Source organism: Asterias amurensis, chromosome 22 (assembly GCF_032118995.1).
Source record: "Asterias amurensis chromosome 22, ASM3211899v1".
NCBI lineage: Eukaryota > Metazoa > Echinodermata > Asteroidea > Forcipulatida > Asteriidae > Asterias > Asterias amurensis.
In genome coordinates, this window is record NC_092669.1 from 12,560,190 (window position 1) to 12,583,172 (window position 22,983).

The 22,983-nt window shown below is 37.2% G+C and overlaps 1 protein-coding gene across 1 annotated transcript in view; it reads right to left on the minus strand.

The window, feature by feature from the left end:
- LOC139953571 (nuclear hormone receptor E75-like) overlaps positions 1–22,983 on the minus strand; it is a 49,447-nt gene that overhangs the window by 24,690 nt on the left and 1,774 nt on the right. Inside the window, exons 2-3 of the mRNA XM_071953027.1 lie at positions 21,464–21,631; positions 8,772–8,854 (exon numbers count right to left, since the gene is read on the minus strand). Of these exons, the coding sequence (XP_071809128.1) occupies positions 8,772–8,854; positions 21,464–21,605 (225 nt within the window). The 5' untranslated portion in view covers positions 21,606–21,631. The remainder of the gene's footprint in view (positions 1–8,771; positions 8,855–21,463; positions 21,632–22,983) is intronic.

Sequence of the window (22,983 nt, forward strand, 5' to 3'; positions counted from 1 at the left end):
CACTTAACCGTGGTCCAGTGATTAGACTGCATGACTTGCGATCACAAGGTTGTGGGTTCAAATCCTACCAAGCTACTACATGTACATGTAGCTAACCGCTGATTTCACAATGACTAGGACAAGATTTGTCGTGTAGTAACTGAATCACAATTTCTTGAATTGTGCAACTCATAATCAGATCCCGAGTTAAACCAATGTTTCTATAAGAGTGATTAGCTGTGCCAACTTGGTGGTTTATTATTATCCCCTTGTGAAAGTTTGCCATGAAGATCATTTATATAACCAAAAAAACAAGCAAACACCCCCCCAAACACCCCAACAAACAAACAAATGTTTTCAATTGATGTGAATATTCAATGCGAAATGTGTGACGTCAAAATTTGTATCGCATTTGCATTTGCAGGAAGTATGAACTGTGATTGACATTGCTTTGTTCAATTCCTCGCACGCACGGAGGCAAAAAACTGTATTGCATGCAACATTAAGGAACACTTACAGTAGTACAACACATGCGTTTCTATTAGGATCTTGGTGGCCTAAGAAAAGGAAATTGACATATGTGAATGTTTTTGTTTCATGGAGATTGCCTGGAAGTGGTTGCCTCTAATTCAATTTCCCGACGTGGAATCAGGGGTCTAGTTCAGTTCCAAGGTCAGACGTGTACGATACATTATGTATTTGATGGTTTCAGATAGCAATATTTAAAGCCATTGGTCACTTTCGGTAAACAGTATTGTCCAAAGGCCCACACTTCGTGTATCACAACTTATATATATAAAATAACAAACCTGTGAAAATTTAGGCTCAACCGGTCATTGGAGTCGAGAGAAAATAACGGGAAAATCCACCCTCGTTTCAAGGGAAGTCTTTCACCATTACCTTCTGTAAACCCTGTAAGTTATTTGTAAATCTGTGAACTTTTAAATTTTGTTCTGTTCGGAAAGTGTCCAATGGCTTTAAGATAGTCGGGACTTCCACAAGTCGCACTAGTCACCCAGGCGTACATGTACAGTCCCCGGTGGTTTAGTTCAGTAGACGAAACCTTGAAGTTTGGCCTAGTTTCCCATCAACCTTTGACTCCCAAGGTTATAACCCTTTAACTGGAACCTGTATCCCTACCACAGAGATTTAGTAGGGACGACCAAAAAGGCCATTCTGAGATGCCCTTTGGGTGTATAGTTACCGTGGAACTGCCTAAAAGCAGAAGATAAAAGAGGAGACCTGCACAAAATTATTCAAAGATAGCCTCCCAAAAGGCTAATAACTTTGACTTAAGTTTCTCCAGGAAAGGTGACTGCCTTGTGAGATACAAAAATCTAGAGCAGTTATGTGTGAAACCATAATTGGAACACATAATCTGAGAAACGCTTTGTATTTAAACTTTCACAGGTTAGATAATTACACAAATTGTGACCCACTCTGTGAAAATGAGTCACATGTCGCCCAATGCAATACTAAGTACTGGACAGTTTAATGTGGAAAATGTATTTTAAAAAATAATTTAACAAAAGTTTTTTGTACACCCCAAAGCTTAGACACATACCAAATTACTGCTGCTGATGTGTTCTTTCCAGCCATGCATATATAACTCAATTCCTGAAATTGCCTACATGTACATCTGACTCATTTTCACAGAGCGGGTCACAAATGTACAATGTTCATAGGGCTAAACAAACCAGTATAATCACCAGGGTTGTAGCTAGACCAATTTTAGTCTAGTGGTGGCAGTGATTCAAATTTTGTTGGAAGTCTACCAAGGGCAAGGGGATCAGCATTATTGCTGAAGTGAGGCCAGGTTTCCAAACTGTTTGTATCATGGGGGCCATGCAATAAGTTGAATGGCCTTTGGATTGTGTTCTTTCTCACTCCTTATCATTAGCTGTGTCTCAGACCAATGCAAAGTGGACAATATTTAAAATCTGTGCTGGGCGGCATAATGTATTTTTCTCAGAGTGCTGGGCAAAAATTGTGAGTCCTGGGCAGGCCCGCCCAGCACCGCCCACCGTGGCTACAACAGAATAAATCTTTTACGCTGTGTAATGAGCAATGGTTACTCAGTGTTTCCTGAGGGGGAAAATATCCAGAGGCTTATCCGCTGGGATTCAAACCCTGGCCGCAGCGTTGCAGTGTTTAAGGAGAAGACGCCTCTTAAAGATCAATCACGCATCTTCTAATTGGTTTTGACAACTTAATAAAAACAAATGTCCCCCTAGTATGTATACAATTGGTTCGAATCCCGGTCGTGATACTTGTGTCCCTGAGCAAGACACTTCACTATAGTTGCTCCACCCAGGGGTAAATGGGTACCTGTGAGGGTACAGATGGTTCTTGTGATTGATTTAGTCGAGTCACATTTGTTGCATTTTTTTTTCTCCCAATTATTCTCTCGCAAAATTGCTCAAATTTTCACAGGTTTGTTACATTTTATGTTATGCATATTGTTGAGATTACAGTAAGTGAGAAGACTGGTCTTTGACAATTACCAATACTGTTCAGTGCCTTTAAATTACACGACAAAACATTATTAACATTGTGCATAACTTTAAACTATCTACGTATGCATAAACATGATTTGTTATAATACAGCATACCAGATGGTTGTGTTCAGGAATGCAAATAATTCACAAACAGTTCATTCTCTTTGGCCTAAAATATATAGCGCCGGCTTCACGCATCATCAAACTCATAATCTTCTGTGTTGATTGCTATTCCAGCTGCTTTCTTGTACCATAGAGCAAGTACTCTATGCTTGTACAGATGTATGAAGTTCATCTTTAAAAGGAAAGTATCAGCTTTTTTTTATGTAACCACTCAATCATTTTAATCCTTTGTAAATATATCTTCTGTAAGTATCTGTAAAATAAGTGTGAACATTTCATTTCAAAAGTTGGTCGCTTTTTTGAGAGATCGTCAAAAAATTTGAAGCCCTTTCTACGCCCAGGCAGGAAGAATCCGGAATTGGAAAACACAATCTGAGAAAGTTACTGACAGTAACGTTCTCAAATGATGAAAAGAAATGGGATTAAAACTGCTATCTTTTTTGTTTAACCACATTACTTCAAAGTGAAATGATTCTCAAATCGCTTTACATTGAAAGCCGCTTACTGACATTGAAAGCCGCTTACTGACAGTGAAAGCTGCTTACTGACATTGAAAGCCGCTTACTGACAGTGACGCTTCTCAGATTGAAATTTTAGGGCTAACCACACTACTTAGGCAGTGGACACTATTGGTAACTCTTCAAAATAACTATTAGCATAAAACCTCACTCGGTAACGAGTAATGGGGAGAGGTTGGTAGTATAAAACATTGTGAGAAACGGCTCCCTCTAAAGTGACGTAGTTTTTGAGAAAGAAGTAATTATCAACGAATTTGATTTCGAGACCTCAGAATTAGATTTTGAGATCAAGAAATCAAGTGTCAACTCCGTGTGACAAGAAGGGTGTTTTTCTATCATTATTATCTCGCAACTTCGGAAACCAATTGAGCTCAAATTTTCACAGGTTTAATATTTAATGCATGTTGAGATACATGTACAGCAAGTGGGAAGACTGGTCTTTGACAATTACCAATAGCGTCCAGTGTCTTTAAAAGTGAAATGATTCTAAAAATGTTTTATAGGCCTACTATCAAAAGCTGATGTTCTTCTAACCAAGTAAGTTTTTATTGCCACTCATTTTGGGGAAAGCTGAGTGACAAAGAAACGTTATTCTTCCCTTTAATTAGATCGCGCCAAGAAATTGCTCTTCCCCTTTATTGACTGATGGGATTATTTTCTCACGAAATTGCCCGAATCAATTTCTATACGAGTATCATTGGCACAAAGAAACCTTGACGTGACAAGATTGAGAGAACAAAGATTCTCCTTGAAGCATCAGGATTTTTTTCAATATTTACATTTATGTAAATACACGACCGAATGAAATGAAAGGTTAGTTTGATTGTATCTCTCAACTTATACATTGTAGGCCTATAGCATTAAAAGATTTCAACGATTTCTCTTTGACAAATGTAGAACTCCTTTTAAGCCATAAATGACGATAGATGCAGACAGTCTGGTTTACAGTTTTTTTCAAAAGCATTCAGTCGCAGCCAGACCACTTCAAAGAGATATGTTTTTTATTGTGCTGTTGTTCGAGGCACACATGACCGAAATACGCAAAATGTAATTTGTCCAATGTTTTATTGCTTTACTCATAAATATACAATGTTTACATGTACATGCAACCGTTCATGTAATTATCATCAATAACTTTAAGCCAGTAATTTTTTTGTTTACAAACATTAATAATGTAAAGCAATGGGATCATCTATGGAACATAAAGTTTAACAGTCTCAAGTTGCAAAACAACAACCTTTTTAGATAATTTTACAGATTAATTAATGTCGGCCATTTTGAAATTACTTCTTTTTGAAGAATTTTTTTAAAGGTATGTTGCATCAATCATTAAACAAATTCTAAAATTGATACAATACAAAAAGGCCCAATACTTCACAGAGGCAGTGAAGGCGAACACCTCAATGCTCTCAGGTCATTGCCTTGGTGCCCTTGAAATGCTCTCATGCACACATGTAATTTTTTATTTAATTTTTTTGTTCTTGAGACATGTGCTTCACCAACCGCTGTGATCTAAATGAAACAGCGGAGAAGTGTGTAAATGCCCTTTTGAATTGTATTGTATTGTATTGTATGTAGGGTTCCTTTTACAATGGCGAAATGCCTTGGTGCCCAGGTGCCCAAAAACAAAGCATATTAGGCCTGAAAAGTTAGTATTAGCTGATGAAAACTGAACTACCAACCAAAACGACCTACATGTATACGTGTATGGTATAATACATGTAGAAAATTAGTTAGTACAGTGTAGCATGATGTTTTGATCCTACATGCACTTGTGAAGTCTTTCTCGAAGGCTAATAGACTATTTAAAATCTGTTGTTCATTATCAGTGTCTTTGTAAAAAAAAACGTGCTCGTGATCAGGGCAGTGGTACAAAACAAGAATGACAACGGGTGTCTCTTTAACCAAAAGGACCAACATGTACATATGTACAATGATCAGGGCAGTGCACAGCATGTACTTGCTGTTGTACAAAAGAAACACGACAACGGGTGTCTTTAACCAAAAGGACCTACAGGTACGTGCAAATGTAATGTACAGTTTGGTCTAATTGGAAGAAGAAAAAAAATTATGGTACAGGGCTGTATGCTTCGTTTTTGAAAGGGCAAGGGCACCAAGGCATTTTCTTCTTGGTAAAGGGCACCCTATGATGAAATTGCAAACTTCTACTGAAGCATTTCAAGGGCACCAAGGCAATGACCAGGGGACACGGAGGCAATCGCATTTGTTGCCTCCGTGAAGTACATGTATGTACATGTGTATCAGGCCTGATGGTATGACGTTTCGACCCTAGCAGAGTCTTTCTCGAAAGCTACAGTGTAAAGACCATTTCATTTATCCATTATAGAATCTGTTTGGTGTGTCTATATGTAAAAAAAAAAGTAAAAAAAAAAAAGAAAAAAAAAGAAAAAGATGCCCATGATAAAGGCAGTGCTTGGCAATTTACAAGGGTGTCTTCAATGGATCAACGACCGAGGTCGCTGAATCGTCGGCAATTGTAAAGGCTTTTTATTTCTAATTGAAACTGACAACAAAAATGAATCTGGCCATCCGTGACTCAGTATTTAAAAAACATGGTTGCACTCATGGGAACTGAATGGCACTGGAAAGCAACACTGGGGTACATAACTGTCTGCTATCTATATGTATCTCACCACACGCACAACAAGAGATTAGAATATTTCTAATAAATCTGTCGGAGTGCGGCTGGAAACTTCCCCAGTAGGCAAGTCAGAATTCTGAGAAAAAAAGGGTGAAAGAACAGCGAGCACACTTGCGTTTAGAGATGTTCCAACTCTGGCATTAGAACCAACAAGGCACATGTGTTATAATGTGTGAAAGATTCAAAACAGTTTATGTATAGCGCTTTTCAAACCCAAAGGACGGAGGGTGTCTCAAAGCGCCTTGAACACCCAGCAGGGTGGATATTTACTCATTACAAATCTTTATTATTACATACTATCTGTAACAACAGCAACTTCTTAGTTCCTAGACATCTACGATGAAAATCTGTGTACAACAAATTTTTGGATTTAAAAACTGACTGCTTTTATCACACTATGACTCCATCAGCGATCACCGGAGCATTCTATTTCCCCAAGACTATGCTTCAGGGACCACATCGGGAGTTTTTGTTTTCGCCTAAGATAAATATTACGCTCAGGGATCATACCTCGGAAGTTGTTTCTAAAACCAAACACCTGGGCCCAGGTTAAGGTTACCTGCCAAACTAACATGTCACAAGATGTAAAATTTGTTGACTGGTATCCTGCTCATTTCTGCTTAGCGCAAAAAAAAAGTGTAACACAATAATTTCTGCTTTCAAAGCTCTATAAGCTACATGTAACAGGCTAAACACATTGTACATCGCGCACTACAATGACACATGTACAGCAACTCAATGTATGCATACGTAATCGTACAATACTCGCTCACGCTGGCGGAAAAAAAACATGGTCTACAAAAATCAATCCGAGCCAGTCCATATCCCTGTACATGTAACAAAAGTAGCTATGTAGAACATTATCTGTGCCGAGAGGGCAATGGAAATCCCTGAGAAAAAATAGACACCTGCGACCAGGAACAAAAATCCATGACATGTGACAAGCAACGGACCTGACTCAAAAGTCTTCAAGATTTTAGTCTCAGCCAATTTTCTATACCTTCCGTCCGGGTAGTATAGTTAAAAGCAGGATAATTCTTTTTAGAACTGAGTATTCTCCCGAACATGCCGAATTCCAAAAAATCTAACTCCCCGATAATTGAACATTTGTACAGTATAATACGGGTACATGTACGTATGCACGATGTAAATAGCTGGGACCTATGTGGACACAGTGTACATTACACACATGGTGTTACCGCAAACCTAAGGCCGAGGTAAAAATAACATACTTGTTTAACGTCCCCGTCTGCTTCCCATTTAGAGACCACCTTTTTTTTTTCCTTTCTTTTTTTTTATGATTTTTTGTTTTTACAATCTAAACGTCTTGTCTGAATGACTTGTCCAAAACGTTATATATACATATTGTGAGTTTAAACAGTAGAAGAAGCAATGGCTATTTGAATTTATTTTTTTTAATGGCGGTCTTCAAAAAATAAAAAGCCCCTCCTCCTTTCCTTTTTTAAGAAAACCAGATGCTATACATGTTTCTTTTTTTACTTGGCCTACGTTGTAACGCTACAACCTCAGTGTCTGCTTCTTCTTTAGGAACGCCCCCAAATCTAGGTCACTTGCTGGCATGCCTGAAATCCTTCCGTGCCATCTTTACAAGGTTTTATGAGGTATTCAACACGACAATTGTTCTGGGACTTTCGTCCCAGATCTGCCAAATGTGTTCTTTCCATTTAAAAAATGCACGCACTGCACATGTCATCACAGAAGGAAAACAGTGGGGTCAGAAAGTGACCTAGATATGTGGGCGTTCTTAGAGACCAGTACTGCTAAAGAAAACAAATCACGATAAAAGAAATACCTGACGACACAAACAATTTATTCTAACCACGTTGGTGAATAATGACTAAGGTTACAAATTAAAACACCAATAAATACTATTAGTACAATGTCAACAGAAGTAGCAAGAGAATAATACAAAAAAAAAACACCCTTTTTGCAAAATTTTTGTTGAGCTTACAGATGCCTAATAAAATGGCCCTAGTTCTGAAGTCTTTTCATATTTGAGTGAGAAAAATAACCTCTTTCTCTGAAAGGGTTGTACTTCTTGATGCGACCCCTACAACTTAAGTTTTTTAAATAGTTTATCCTCGTATTTCTTTTCATTTTCCCTCCTGTATTATAGCCCGTCAGAACATTGTAGAAAAAGTTATTTGTTTCCTATAGACTGTAACTTTTGTTTATCAGTCATAGCCTGCTTTCTTCATTTTATTTGTTTATTTATTTTCTGTTTTTTCTTAAAGCCATTGGACCCTTTCAGTACAACAACAACAACAAAAAATCACAGATTTACAAATAATTTACAGGGTTTACAGAAGGTAATGGTGAAAGACTTCTCTTGAAATATTAGTCCATGAAATGCTTTACTTTTTGAGAAACAGGTAAAACAATATAAATTCTCGTTAACGAGAATTACGGATTTGTTATAAACACATGTCATGACACGGTGAAACGCGCGAAAACAGGAGTGGGTTTTCCCATTATTTTCTCCCGACTCCGATGTCCGATTGAGCCTAAATTTCCACAGGATTGTTATTTTATATATAAGTTGTGATACACGAAGTGTGGGACTTGGACAATACTGTTTACCGAAAGTGTCCAATGGCTTTAAGGCCTCTTTGTTATTACATTGTACTTGTGGTGGAAACAAATAAAATAATAAATAAATAACAAAAGGTAGCTTTAAAAAATTTGCATGAAAATATTAATATTATTATTGTTCAGATTGAGATCAGGGCCCACTTTCATAAAGCTGCTAAGCACAAAAATCTGTTTAGCATGAAATTTTTGCCTTGATAAAAACAGGATTACCAACCAAATTACCACGTGGCTTTCAGGATAAGCAAACAACAGCTGAATACCAGTAACAAGCAATGACGCTCCAAAAGGAAATTTAGTTGGCCTTTTTTATCAAGGAAGAAATTTCATGCTAAGCGAACATTTTTGGCTTAGCAGCTCTGTGTAATTGGGCCCTCTTACCTTGCAACCTTCGCACGAAATGATACCATAGTGGACTCCAGACGATCGATCTCCGCATATCTTACATGCAATCGTTGGAAAATCTACAGTGGAAAGAACAGAAAGAAGAAAATCCTGAGTTAAAAGTATAGTCTGACTAAAATCACTGATACATGTATGTATACAATAACAAGCCACTAACTACTGGGAAATCTAGGCAGTCTAGTTGGTTACACACTGCTCTAAAATTGCAAAAGTCATGGGTTCAAATCCCACCCGAGTAACATGCCTGTGATATTTGTTCACAGGACTAAGTATACAGTACTGAGTATACAGTGCTAAACACACATCGGTATATTGGTAAAAACCAAAAATTCATAACAACAAGCCAGCTATGGGAGAAGGCGAGGAGGTAAGGGGATTTTAAACCTCTTTCACATGTGAGCAATTTGCTAAACATGGTTGTGAAACCCACCCAAGTAACATGCCTGTGATATTTGTTCACAGGACTCAGGAAAGTACTGAGTATACAGTGCTAACACACATCGGTAAATGGGTATAAAACAAAAATTCATAACAACAAGCCAGCTATGGGAGAAGGCGAGGAGGTATGGGGGTTTAAACCCCTTTCACACGTGAGCAATTTAGCAAGGGTCCCTTGCTAAACAGTATCATGGTTGTGAAAATGTACCTTGTGTGAAAGGACATATCTGTAGATTGTTGTAATGTTCAAGATCCTTCACAACATCTTACCAATTGCTTGAATATCTTAATTAATCAGTCTTAAATTTGACTTTTTTATGAAAGCAGATACCATGATGTTGTTGTTCAAGTAAGAACAATGTATTGTTTAATAAACATGAAATTGTTTTACTAGAGTTTGTATTATAAAAATAGTGTTTATATTTAGCAATGAATTGTTTTTGTTATAATTTATATAAAAACTATTTAATGTACATAATTAAAACCAAAAAAAGTACTTATTTGAGCAACAATATCATGATAGATATGTTAGTGTTACATAAAACAAGTCAAACTTAAGACTTTTTAAAACCCTTTTATAAAATACGCTCAAAAAAATGTACGACCAAAAATAACAAAATAAAGCAGAGGTAAAACAGATGACACCCACTCACAATTTACATATTTTTTACTTGCTGCAAAATATGGTTCTTTAAGAGCAGGCTTTGGTTAAATTCATTGCATTTTACATCCATTTTTAAGAACTCAAAATGTCAACTGAACCTAATACTTTTTAATCCTTTTTTTAAGGCCTTTGGATTATTTAACATCTTTGCTTTTTCCACAGAAACCCGTGTTTTTATTTGAACAAGCACTCACTTAGGTAGGATTTGGTTTTTTTTTGACAAGTTTTATGAATTGTTTTTTCAGTACTCAGCAAATATATCAGACTAATAATCAATATAATGAATAGGGTAGATGGCCTTAGCTTTCGATCCAATCCGGACCTTCTTCAGAGGCATAAAACAAGTACAAACAAATACAAAACAAATACATATCAAGTACAAAACAAATACATATCCATACATATCCATTTATAGAAAAAGAGAGGGGGAAAGGGATTAAGGAAAGGATCCAGAAAGAAGCGGGAACTAATCAATATATATTTTTCTTTTCTTAGACAAGTTATTTTTTAAGGTTTAGTTTCGGATTGGTTTGTGGTTTCTTCTGGAGTTCCACAAGGCTCTATTATTCAGCCCCCCTCATTTTAATGTATTTGTTTTATTAGTTCACAATAATTTTCTGAAAGGAGCATTAAGGAGGAGCATTAAAAAAAAATATATATTATTTAACGATGATAGAAGAAAACATAACTTGAAATATTTTTGTCTGAAATGTCATATTTGATAAGAAATAAATAAATAAAACTAATTTCCCATTTAGAGTTACGTGTTCAGTGAGCGTTTTTTTTTTTTTTTTTTTTTTCTTTTAACAACCAATTTTTCACCATTTCCTCATGATGACCCAGATGGCTGATTTAAATCTCAAACGTCTAAACAGGTTTGTCAGTGACTGTTTTGTTAGCAGAACAACAATTCTTCAATGTTCCCTTTAATTCAAAGATTCAACAGTAACAGAGGTGTTATTATTCAACTGCAAAAAAAAAACCTACAAGACGACACAGACTTGTCCTGTCTTGACTTTCCAGCCAGTATGATTAGACTCAGGGGCCTCCGGCCTGTCAGCCTATGTATGTAAATTTAGAGACCAACAACCACGGGGACGAGTGCGTATTTCTTCCCGGTTTTATCTGCCTTTATTTGGGTCGATGTTTCGGTTTGACTTTTAATTTTGGAACACCCTATATTACAGATACTGCAAAATCCTTTCATTATCTTTATAAGTTGTTGAAATAATGACCTACAAATTGCAATATGTGGTCTGGGGTGGATTTCACATAGAGTTAAGACTAGTCTTATCTTGAGTCAGGACGAGTTACTCGAGTACATGTAGCCTTAAGTTTTTAATATCTGCTAGCACTAGTCAGTGTTCGCAGAAGTTAATCTTATCTCGAGTTGAGACGAGTTACTCATCCAACATGTACATGTTGGAATAGCCTTAAAGACATGGAAACATCTGGTAATTATCACAGATTAATTTTACTCCATACAAGATTAAAACAATCAAACGGTGAAAAAAACATAAAGGTACTTTTCCTTTATAGAGACCAAAGGCTGAGCTCAAAAAGTGTGGCACAATTTAATTTTGTTTCCAGCAGCATACATGTAAAAGGGCATGGAAAGTGTGTCAAAGCCATACGGTACCAGCAAATGTTGTTTTTCTTTTCCCATTTATAAGATTCATTGTATATATAGTTGAAAGGGCATTCAACCACTCACTAGCCCCTCAGGATTATTCAGTTATTGACAGCCCCATAAATTTTAAACAGCTATTGCAAAATATGCCCTCATATTTTCAAAACAAACACTGGAACGCAGGCAGATGGCTAGTTTTTGATTAGCTTTTGAAGCTGTTGGCAGGCCCGATGTAGAACATTTGACTATGGGCTTACTTACATGTACATGTACATGTTGTCCAGCCCTAATATTCACAGAGACAACGAGGGCGCTTATGTTATTGCCCTGGTGCCCTTGATATTGTTTAAACAAACATTGTAGCACAAGCAGATGGCAAAGTTTTGATTAGCTTTCCAAGCAGGCTCCAGGCAAAAAATCTGACTACGGGCTAACTCAAATACCGTACACCCAATACATTTGACCAGCCCTGATACTTCATGGAGGCAACAAAGGCGATTATGCCCCAGGGTCATTGCCCTGGTGCCCTTATATTTTAACAAACACTGGAGTACAGGCAGATGGCCAAGTTTTGATTAGCTTTCCAAGCTAGTACGTAGAAAATTTGACTACACATACTGTACACCCATACATTTGTCCAAGCCTGACTTCACGGAGGCAACAAAGGCGGTTATGCCCCAGGATCATTGCCTTGGTGCCCTTGATGTTTTCAAAACAAACACAAAAACAGACAGATGGCTTTACATTGTTGATTAGCTTTCAAAGCTGTTAGCAGGCCCTTTCAAAGTCAATATTTGACTATGGCCTTACATGTAAAAAGGCGACTGCCTCCATGCCCCCTGGTCATGGCTTTGGTGCCCTTGAAACGCTCCAGTAGAAACTGATACTTCATGGAGGCAACGAAGGCGATTGCCTCCATGCCCTCTTGTCATTGCCTTGGTGCCCTTGAAATGATCCAGTAGAAACTGATACTTCACAGAGGCAACAAAGGCGATTGCCTCCATGCCCCCTGGTCATTGCCTTGGTGCCCTTGAAACGCTCCAGTAGAAACTGATACTATGTAAGGAAGCAATGAAGGCGATTGCCTCCATGCCCTCTTGCCATTGCCTTGGTGCCCTTGAAATGATCCAGTAGAAATTTACAACTTTCTCCCTTAACCAAGTAGGAAATGACTTGGTGCCCATGAAACGCTCCAGTAGAAACTGATACTATGTAAGGAAGCAGCGAAGGCGATTGCCTCCATGCCCTCTAGTCATTGCCTTGGTGCCCTTGAAATGCTCCATTTAAATTTACATTTTCCTCCCTTTACCAAGGAAAAAAATTACTTGGCAGCCTTGCCTTTTCAAAAACGATGTCACTCTTGTGGAACGAGGATTTGGCGTGCTAAGTTCACAATACTCGTTAAAGCTTTAACCCACATAGCTTACAAAACGACTAAATGATTGATTAGTGGGTGTCAGGAAATAATACTAATTGTGTCTAGGGTTTTGAAAATCTTTTGAGCTACATTTTTATTATTATTTTTTTCTTCAAAAGAATGTTATCAAAGCGTTGCTCTTGGCTGGTCATGGTCGAGCAGTTTAGTGCACCCTGCACAAAAAATGTCTGGGCCCAATTTTGTAAAGGGGTGCTTAATGGTTGACTTTGTGCTTAACTTGGTAAGTTTCCATTTCATAGCGCTGCTAACCGTAAGCACACAAATAGGCATACTAACCTTCCGGTACTTCTTCAAGTTCTTATGTAAATGAATGGCGTAAATGTATGCAAACTTATGGTGAGATCGGCAGGCCATGGTGAACACGCAAGCTGTATGCCTAATTTATTTGCTAACCTGTGAAATCTGCTTAACACGTAATGCTTTAAAGCAAATCTTTTCTGCTGAAATGAGCATGAAAATTTGCTTACCGTTAAAGGCACTGGACACTATTGCTACAAACTAAAAATAATTGTTAGCAATTAGCAAAGTTGATAATGAGCAATGGATAGCTGTTGATGATAGTATTTTGAGAAAGAGGTGATTCTCACTTAAATATCTGAATATGATAAGAGACTATGAGGACTCCGGCCTTTTTTAGGCATCTGAAACTTAAAGCAAACAAATTTGAGCAACAAGAGTGTTTTCTCTTTCATTATCTTGAAACTTTGATGACCAAATGATTTAAATGTTGTTGTGATAGACCAAGTGAAAATACTGGTCTTTGACAATTACTAAAGGTGTCCAGCAGCCAATTTCACCAAACTCTTCCTAACTAAAAGGGTTAATCTTAGGACGAGTTAAGTTTCATATCCAAAGAAGTTAGAAAGCATTGAACCCATCCGAAGTTAGGACGACTTATGTTTCATGAAATTGATTGCAGTGCTTTAAAGTTCACAGATTGACAAATAATTTACAGGGTTTACCGAAGATAATGGTGAAAGACTTCTCTTGAAATATTACTTCATGAAAAGCTTTACTTTTTGAGAAAACATTAAAACAACATCAATTCTCAATATCGAGAATTATGGCAAAAAATGCAGAAACAAGGGTAGGTTTTCCAGACCCCGATGACCGATTGAGCCTAAATTTTCACAGGTTTGTCATTTTATATATCAGTTGTGATACACGAAGTGTGGGCCTTGGACAACACTGTTTACCAAAGGTGTCCAATGGCTTTAAAGCAGCGCAATGGAATAATGACCCAATACTGGCCAAGTCCAGTCATCAGAGTGGATTTGAATTCTGGTAGTGGCAGTCATTACACGTCTTTGAGCAAGACACTTCACTATAATTGCTTCTTAACACCCCAGGGAAAATGGATACCTGTGAGGGCAGAGATAATTCTTAATTAAATTAACTTTTGGAGATATGATACTTGGTAGCAAAGGGTGTATACTCCACAGGGAGCTGAGGTGGTCTAAGGAATGAAATAAATGGGCCAGTGACTAGGGGTAAATAATGTTTTAAAATAGAAATTAATTTTTTCTCTTGAACTGAGCAAGTTCTTTTGTACACATAAATCATGTATTCTAGCTGTACAGGAAGTAGGATTATCCTATCATTCATAAATAATAATAATAATAATTTATTCATGAAGAAACATTACACAATTAGGTTTTGCTAACAGTTGCTGGCAGTGTATGCACTTTATGTAATCCATCATACATAAACTGACAAACCTGTAGAAGTTTGAGATCGATGGGCCATCTGGGTCATGAGAGATTATATAGTTAAAAAACTGATAACAAATTTTGCATTGCATCGATGCCAAAATAAAAATGAATAAACGCTCACTGAGCAATAAACTCCAAATGCAAAATTAGATTATTGTTTGTTTCTCATCAAATATGACATTTCAGACAAAAGTATTTCAAGGGATGTTTTCAACTATCATAGATGTAAGTTTTACGTAAATCGGTGATCTTCACAAATTTTGTTTCTTACCAATTCTGTAACATTCCTTTAACATAAACAGTACTTTGTTAGTGTCTTACAGAATCTCAAAACGCTGTATACAGACATTATGCTAAAGTACAGCGAGATTACATTATTATAATAATTTACAAATGGTCAGTTATCATTTAATATTACAAAGCCTTTGTTCTTTGAGCCGTAAAGTAGAGCAGATTGTACTGTAAGTCGACGTCATCAAACTGTACTTTGTATTGTCTGTAAGTAGGTGGCATGTGGCGGCAATCAATTCGATTTATTTGCCATTCATTCATTTACATACCAAGTGTTGTAAAAACATTTTACGGATGCATAAGCCATGTATAATAAACGTATAAATAAATGTAGCGTATCGTGTACTATAAAACTCTTCAATGTTTTTCTGATTGTCTGAAAGGCATTGGACACTATTGGTAATTACTCAAAATAATTGTTAGCAAATATAATAACACAAACAAAAATGACGGGAAAACGTCAAAAAACATTTTGTATTAATCAAGCTTTCAAAATGGAGCATTTTAAGGGCACCAAGGCAATGACCAGGGGGCATGGAAGCAATCGCCTTCGTTGCCTCTGTGAAGTATCAGTTTCTACTGGAGCGTTTTAAGGGCATCAAGGCAATGCCCACGGGCATGGAGGCAATAGCCTTTGTTGCCTCCATGAAGTATCAGTTTCTACTGGAGCATTTCAAGGGCACCAAGGCAATGACCAGGGGGCATGGAGGCAACTTCGTCTACATTGCCTTTATGAAGTATAAGGCCTGTGTTATACAAGCTGAGAACATGTGGAGTGCATGTTTTGTACCTTCAGGGGGAAACGTCTATACTTTGGATTCACTGTCAAGTGTGGAGTCAAGTTTCACTGGAACGTGTTTCATATTCAAAGCATTCAGGTGAAAAAAACAGTCAAGATTATTCTATTTCAATGTGGACAGGTAGAATATTGGCTTTTCTAATTCAAAGAGGAGTGTACACTATGTACTTTATAAAACAACTCTTGTGTTTTTCTGATTGTCTGGAACATCCTTAAAAGGGAAGCTACACATGTATATACATGACGCATGGGGCTTAAACAGAGTTTGAATTAGAATAATTTATTCAGCCAAATTTAAAAAGTTGAAAACCAAAGCATCGGACATTCTCTCCTTAACCAATTTTTATGTTTCATTTTTGTATAAAGGTAATTTTTGCATGCTTAATAAACTGTGACATACATGTATTCTCTGTATATTTTCCTGTAATTTGACCCTTGGGTCTCCACAGCAAATCGTTTAAAAAAAGACAAACCAAATATTAAGTACAGTATTCATTCATTTCTTTTTTTAACAAATAAAAAACTGGCAGCACAAAGCTGAATTATGTGGAATTACAACGTGAAAATATTGATAAACATTGCACAGAAAAAAAGGACATAAAATTGCACCACTGCAGTATGGAAGTGTACATACATGTACTTGTACAATAATTTAAACAAAGACGACCAAAAATAGAATGATAAACCACTAGAAGGCACTGTAAAAATGCACAGGAACCCTCCTAAACATGTACTTGAAACCCCACGATGACCAATTAAAAGACAGGGTACCCTTACAATTAAAAACTGAACAGCCCCCCAACAACATGTACATGTAGGGCCTAAATATTTTTAAAAGATGACCCAAAATGGGAATAAAAATTTGATAAAACAATAGAAAGATTTATCAAAACGAAAATGTACGTACACCCGTACATGTATTACATGTATTACATGTACAGTACAATTTACATACTGTAAGAAGTTACTTGCATTGAAATTAAAAACTGAACAGCACAAGCACACAAATACAACAATAGCAAATAGTAGCTCCATGTATAAATGTGTACGTACTGTGTACACACATGTTGTACGTACAAGCGTACATACACGTACGTACAATTTACATACTGTATACACATCGCTCACGACTGTAGTATCATGTACGCAAAATACACAATATGAAGTTTACAGTGTACATGTCTACAGACAGTGTGCATTGAAGGTTGAACTGAATTGCACAAACAACCTCCCACAGCTTGATTCAAAATGCCACTGCCTCAGAAAGGTCATGTCCATGACCTACATTCTAATGGCTGTATACAATCCAGGTGCTGGCAGAAAAGCATAGCAACATCAACATGTATTGTACGTTATACACACAGGTAAAGACTCTGGACACCTTTGGTTATTGTCAAAGACCAGTCTTCTCACTTGGTGTCTCTCAAATTAATGCATGAAATAACAATACAAATTTGGACTCAATTGGTCGACCAAGTACATGTACATGTAGCAAGAGAATAATGGGAGAAAAAGGGTCAGCCATTTTCATTTCGCAAAGGGCACTCAACCTTTACTTGATCGCTAGCTAGACCAGCATGCACCTAATTCACTGCCTGCAGTGCACCTACTGAGTATTTGGGCAGTTCCACGTCATGGACATTACGTTTTGAGACATTTTTAGAACTTTGTTGGTCAGTTAAACACACCAAGTAGCTTTGATTTATAGTTTTGTGCTTGATACTAGTATCTTGTGTCCTAGTAAGTCAAATGATACTATGTATTTGGAAAAGTTCAAATTAATTAAGGAGTCAGAGCACAGCTAACGAGCGTCATGGACATTACGAAAAACGGAAGTGGGTTTTGGGTACAACACACTCAATTCCAAAACTCTGTGAAGTTAAAGTTCAAAATTTTTAGAATACCTTTTTATTTGCTAAACAGGGAAGTAGTTAACATGAACATTGATAATATTTTTAAGAAAACCTGTCAACTTTCTTGTTACACATCTTAATAGAGCGTCATGGACATTACATTTTGGGTTATTTTTAGCGTCATGGACATTACGTCAAACTTGTAAAATGATGCATCATGCTTTTACCCTGAATTTGTAAACCCATGTGCTGCCTTGCTCTTAATATGGGTTTTAAACTATAATAAATGTCCCTATCTTAATGTTTAACCTCTTCCAAACATTTTTAAGAACCAAACCTCCCCCAGAATCTCACTTAAACCCCGCCCCTCGGTAAGTCCCCTTTTTGCACTTTCCGTCCACATCCAACCAGGCTGGCTTCTGCCTTGAAGTAGTTATGATAGACCAGAGATGTAGGTATACATGAAGTAACCTTTTTTCTAATTATCTTTAACATAATTCCCTTTTATGTGTTTCTCACATGGTAATTGTTCATCTTGAGTAATATACTGAACATCTTGCGTCAACATTTTGTGACGACAGTAAATGGAAGTTAAACATTAAAGGTTTCTGTAATTTTCAAAGTTGATCTGGATACTGCTATGTTCAAGACTGGGTGAACAATTCCCAGAAGATCAGTTAAAATGAGTTGGGATGACTTCTTGGGAGGAACAGGTCAAACGTAGATGCTTCCTTAGTTTTCCAAATACAAGACAGTCATTGAGGTCATCCTCTACACGTTCCACCTAGATTGACCTGCAAAACAAGAACGGAGAACAACAAATGAAGGAAAGATTGGCTGCATAGGGCTTTGTTTATCACAATCATGTTTCCATGGTTTGTCTTGTTTTCTCTCTATACTTTTTCTGCCTCTCTACTCAAGTCTTAGCCATTCTGAAATTATGTAAAAATAAAAAATTACTTTATGTATGACGTCTTTGTATCCAAGCTATCCGTAGATGTGTACAAATCTGCACTACGCCTAGGCCTTGAGAAGTCCTCTTTGATGATAAAGTCTGTTTATAATGTCCTAAATTCATCTAAACATGTCTCACCAACAGTTCACATACATTTCAATGTCACTTGAATGTTTTTAGGAAAGAACAGTTCCATGAGAAAACTCACCTGAAAATCTCGGATTTGAGCTGTCAGTTTGTAGAATCTGTGCACGATGTTGCCACTAAACGCGCTGCTAAAAAAGAGCTCGAAACAAATTTCTGATGAGGTCTATGACAAATGTTCTCTTTGACTAGTCCAGGTTTACCTACAGTAGGTCCAATTGATAAATTGCAGCATTTACCTTCAAAAAGGTAAGTTTCATGTGACATGTAATGTCCATGACGTAATGTCCATGACGCTAAATGTAATGTCCATGACGCTCGTTAGCACAGTTGTAATTAATTTTTTATGAATTTTCTTGCATTATAGGATTAGCCCCTAAAAACTAGCTTTGCGTATGAAGTGTCATGAAAATATCTCTTACTGGCTTTAGAATATAAAACTAAACACCATATAATGTCATGGACATTACATTTCATAATTGGTAATTAAGGGCTAATTAAAACGAGTGGCACCACCCTGTGAATAAATTGACAATGAAGTTTCTTTAAAATTGTGAATACTTACCACCAGTTATATGTTTTAAGCCAAGAATAATTGAAATATCATCTAAAATGTAACCAGGAGAGCATTTTAGACAATTGTGCCAATCATTTCCCAAAAATCATGAATTTGGCTCAAAAAAAACTTTTTTAATAAACGATGAAAAACATGGAAAACCAAGGGAAAAAAATGAAACAAACATAGATTTGAAATCACTGGGTATCACTCTTTCTTGCTACTTTAAATTTAAATCCACAAATTTGACTTCAATTTTTTGGGCCGAGGACACTTTTTGGTGGAATTGCCCATTTGCGACTTAAGGTCTATGGCTTTCCCGAGTGTGATTCCACACACAGCATTGAAAGTCGTCTCGCGACTTTTTTCTTTTCCTATCTGGGGGTTTTTTGAACCCAGAAAGAAGTGACCTACATGTGTTGTGAACCTGATTTCCTCAATTCACTTTTGGAACCGGGGTTTTAAACGGTACTTTTTGTAGGACAAAAAAACGCAATGTCCGCAGATTTACATTAAACTTACATGTAGTTTGAAGATAATGATAATAGAAAGCTTCCCTGAAAATATTAGTTGCAGAAGTGCTGCAGTTTTTGAGAAAAGAGTTAAACAATCTCACGAAAATAATTCTCATCTCAGTGATCATGGGATGAACATTATTTTAACATAAAAATATAAAAACTTCATTCATTAAATTATTTAACTCGTTTCTCAAAAACTACACTACAGCACCTCAGCAACTTATAAACTTATATTTTAAGGTTAGATTTCTACTATTGTTATCTTCAAACAGTGTGAAAGTTTTACGTAAATCTGTGGACATTGTGTTTTGTGTTACATAAGTACCCAAAGGCCACGTTGTGAATCATAGACAATCCTCTTGGTGTTAGTAAAGCCTGGTTCATACTTCCTGAGAATGCGAATGCGTCACATTGCAATAAATTATTCGCAGCAGTTGAACTGTTGTTATTAGTGGTTTATTAAAACACATTTAAACATTGCAGCTACAAGCTGAATTGAGTGCGCAACTTTGGCAAAACATTCGCTGCGTAAACATAGTTGCGACGTCGAATTAACGTCAAATTCACTTCCCATTTGCAGAAAGTTTGATGGCGCTCCTTTTTTATATTAACAATGTGCTCCATCCAACCCAATCACTATGTTCATTCACCATGTTCACTGAGACCAATGACCATAATTGAAAAGTTTATTTTTTCAACGAGGGGCTGTAAGGTCAAATTTAGTTCTGTGACACACTCATTTTCAAATAGATAGAATCATTATGAAAATGAGGAAAAAATACTAGAAGTCTCTTATCTGACGTCACAATGGTACCTAGGCCTAACCTTTCATTTTATTTTATACACTTCCAATGCAAATCTTGTCAAAATCACAAACCATTTCATCACATTTCAAGAACTTGTTTTTATTATTTCAAAATGGGTCATTTCGTTTTTGTCTAGGAATTTGTCTTAAGTTCATTTGTCTGAATTTCTATGATAACCAATCGAAACTGGCATTGAATTTAACCTTACGACCGAAAACAATTCCTTGTTGGAATGCAGGCATTAAGTTGCTGATAAGCGAAGACGTCATGTTTACAATTTCGCTCTGGTGGTGTGTCGTGGCCGAGTGGTTATAAAAGAGCACAGAGCCCAGTTTTACAGAGCTGCTAAAGCACAAAAAGATGCTAAGCACAACAACATTGTGCTTACCAGAATAAGGTTACCAGCTAAACTACCATGTCACATGTACCATCTGTGGCTGGTCTCCTGCTCATTTCTGCTAAGCAGAGAGTTGTTAAGCAACATTTACTGCTTAAAGCAGCTCTATGAAGTTTGACACTTGACTCCAACTCTGGTGTTTATGATATTAGCAGAGTGTGTGGGTCCCAGTCAAGACATATTGTGGTTTGGGAATACTTTACCATAATTGCTTTGTACTTCGGATGAGACATTATACGCCGTATAAATTTGAAGTTGGGTCCAGGTATACAGGCCAGGAAACATGCAGACCATGGAGGACATGACCTTGGTTGCCCTTGTCTTGGCCTTGGTGCCCCTTCAAAAGTTTCACATGGACTTCAAGATTATCAAACAGAAGTGCCTTTTGCAAAATGAAAATGGCCTTGCCCTTTCTAAAATGATATTCTAGGCCTGGTGGTATTTAAATTATATCTAAGTTCGCTCACCGATTCTGTTCCCAGATCCTGTTCTGTGATTGGCCACCGGCGACGTTGCTATATCTGGACTCCCATGCCCAAAGTTCGTCGGAGATGAGGCTGTACTGCTGCCTGGGCCTGGGCTCACATTAGTCGAATCCTTAACCTCCATGAGACTTATCTTCGTTCCCTCACTCACTAAAAAGCAAAGTTACAACAAACATGAATCAATTGATTTGAAAACTTTATTTTTTAGTTAGGCCATGGAGGTAGAATTGTTAGCCCTATGACTTCCTACGAACCGATACGTTCGTTTCCTCACTCACTTAACAGCAAAGAGTCAAGTAACAAACATAAATCAGTTGTTTATCATCATCATCAATTGTCGTAGGCTACTTCCCGTTGACGCAAACGGGTGCAGGGGTGATTTTGTGTTGCTGTCGTGTCGCCACAGTTAGTTAAGTTCAGTCACACTGAATTGTTGACCCTCTCACAAATATCTAGAGACCTTGTAATAACACACGGCACCCACATCAATAGACCGTAATCATGCCGCCTCCATCTTGGTCATGTTCCTCGTATCGAATAACAATAATGCATTCTAATAATCATCTTGCATTTAGGAACTCAGACTATTTTGTTTTTCCAGCCTCGGTTTTGGTAACATTAATATCAATTGGAGACATTCAAGATGACTGTACTATAATAAAGGTCTAGCCTTGGGTGGGGGTCTGTGCTTACAGTATATGCTGTTGGTGCCCTCAGCAAAGTTCCAATCTAAACTGACACAACGTTTCCCGTGCCCCTTCCCAGAGGGAAATTACTGTGGCCCTTCAAGAGAGAAGTTCAAGGCTTGGTACTTTGTACACCGGTACCCTGTTACTAACCACAGCTACATTGGCTTTGTGTATTGAACATTGTCACACTTGGTTGCTTACAAGCTTTTATAACTTGCACAATTTCATATCATCACAAGCGCTTTGTCCAAGTTGTGTGGTAGTCAGCAATCAGCCATTTTGTAATAAATTTAAGTTATCTGTGTGAGAGTCGCTTTAAATTGATATACTACAGAGTTTCCCTTTACTTTCTCTCACTGGACAACAGGACGTGGGGTGGATTTCACAAAGGTAGTCCTAACTTAGGGCTAGTCCTAGGCAATGCTAAGAGATAGGGCCAGTCTCAGCAAAAAAATGACAAAATTCAACAAAGAATTGGGTTGCATTAAAAAACTTTGCTTGAAGATTTAGTAAGTGTAGCCTCAGCCCTTAGCAAAAAATTCTAATAAATCTCATCTAATTATAATGTAATTGACACCTTCCTTGTTAATGCAAGCGTCAGGTCACAACTGACGTGTAGTAGTGGTACTAGCAGGTCGGGCTTTGTAGTGTACTTGTACCAGAATGTTTACGACATCCAAGTACAATAACCTTCAATTAATGAAGCAGCACTTGAAAATGAAAGGAAAAAGAAGTAGATCTTTGTCATTTTCATTCATTTAGTGAATGCGGAGCATCGGATGATGGCCCTCCAAACACGTTGGTCCTCCATTG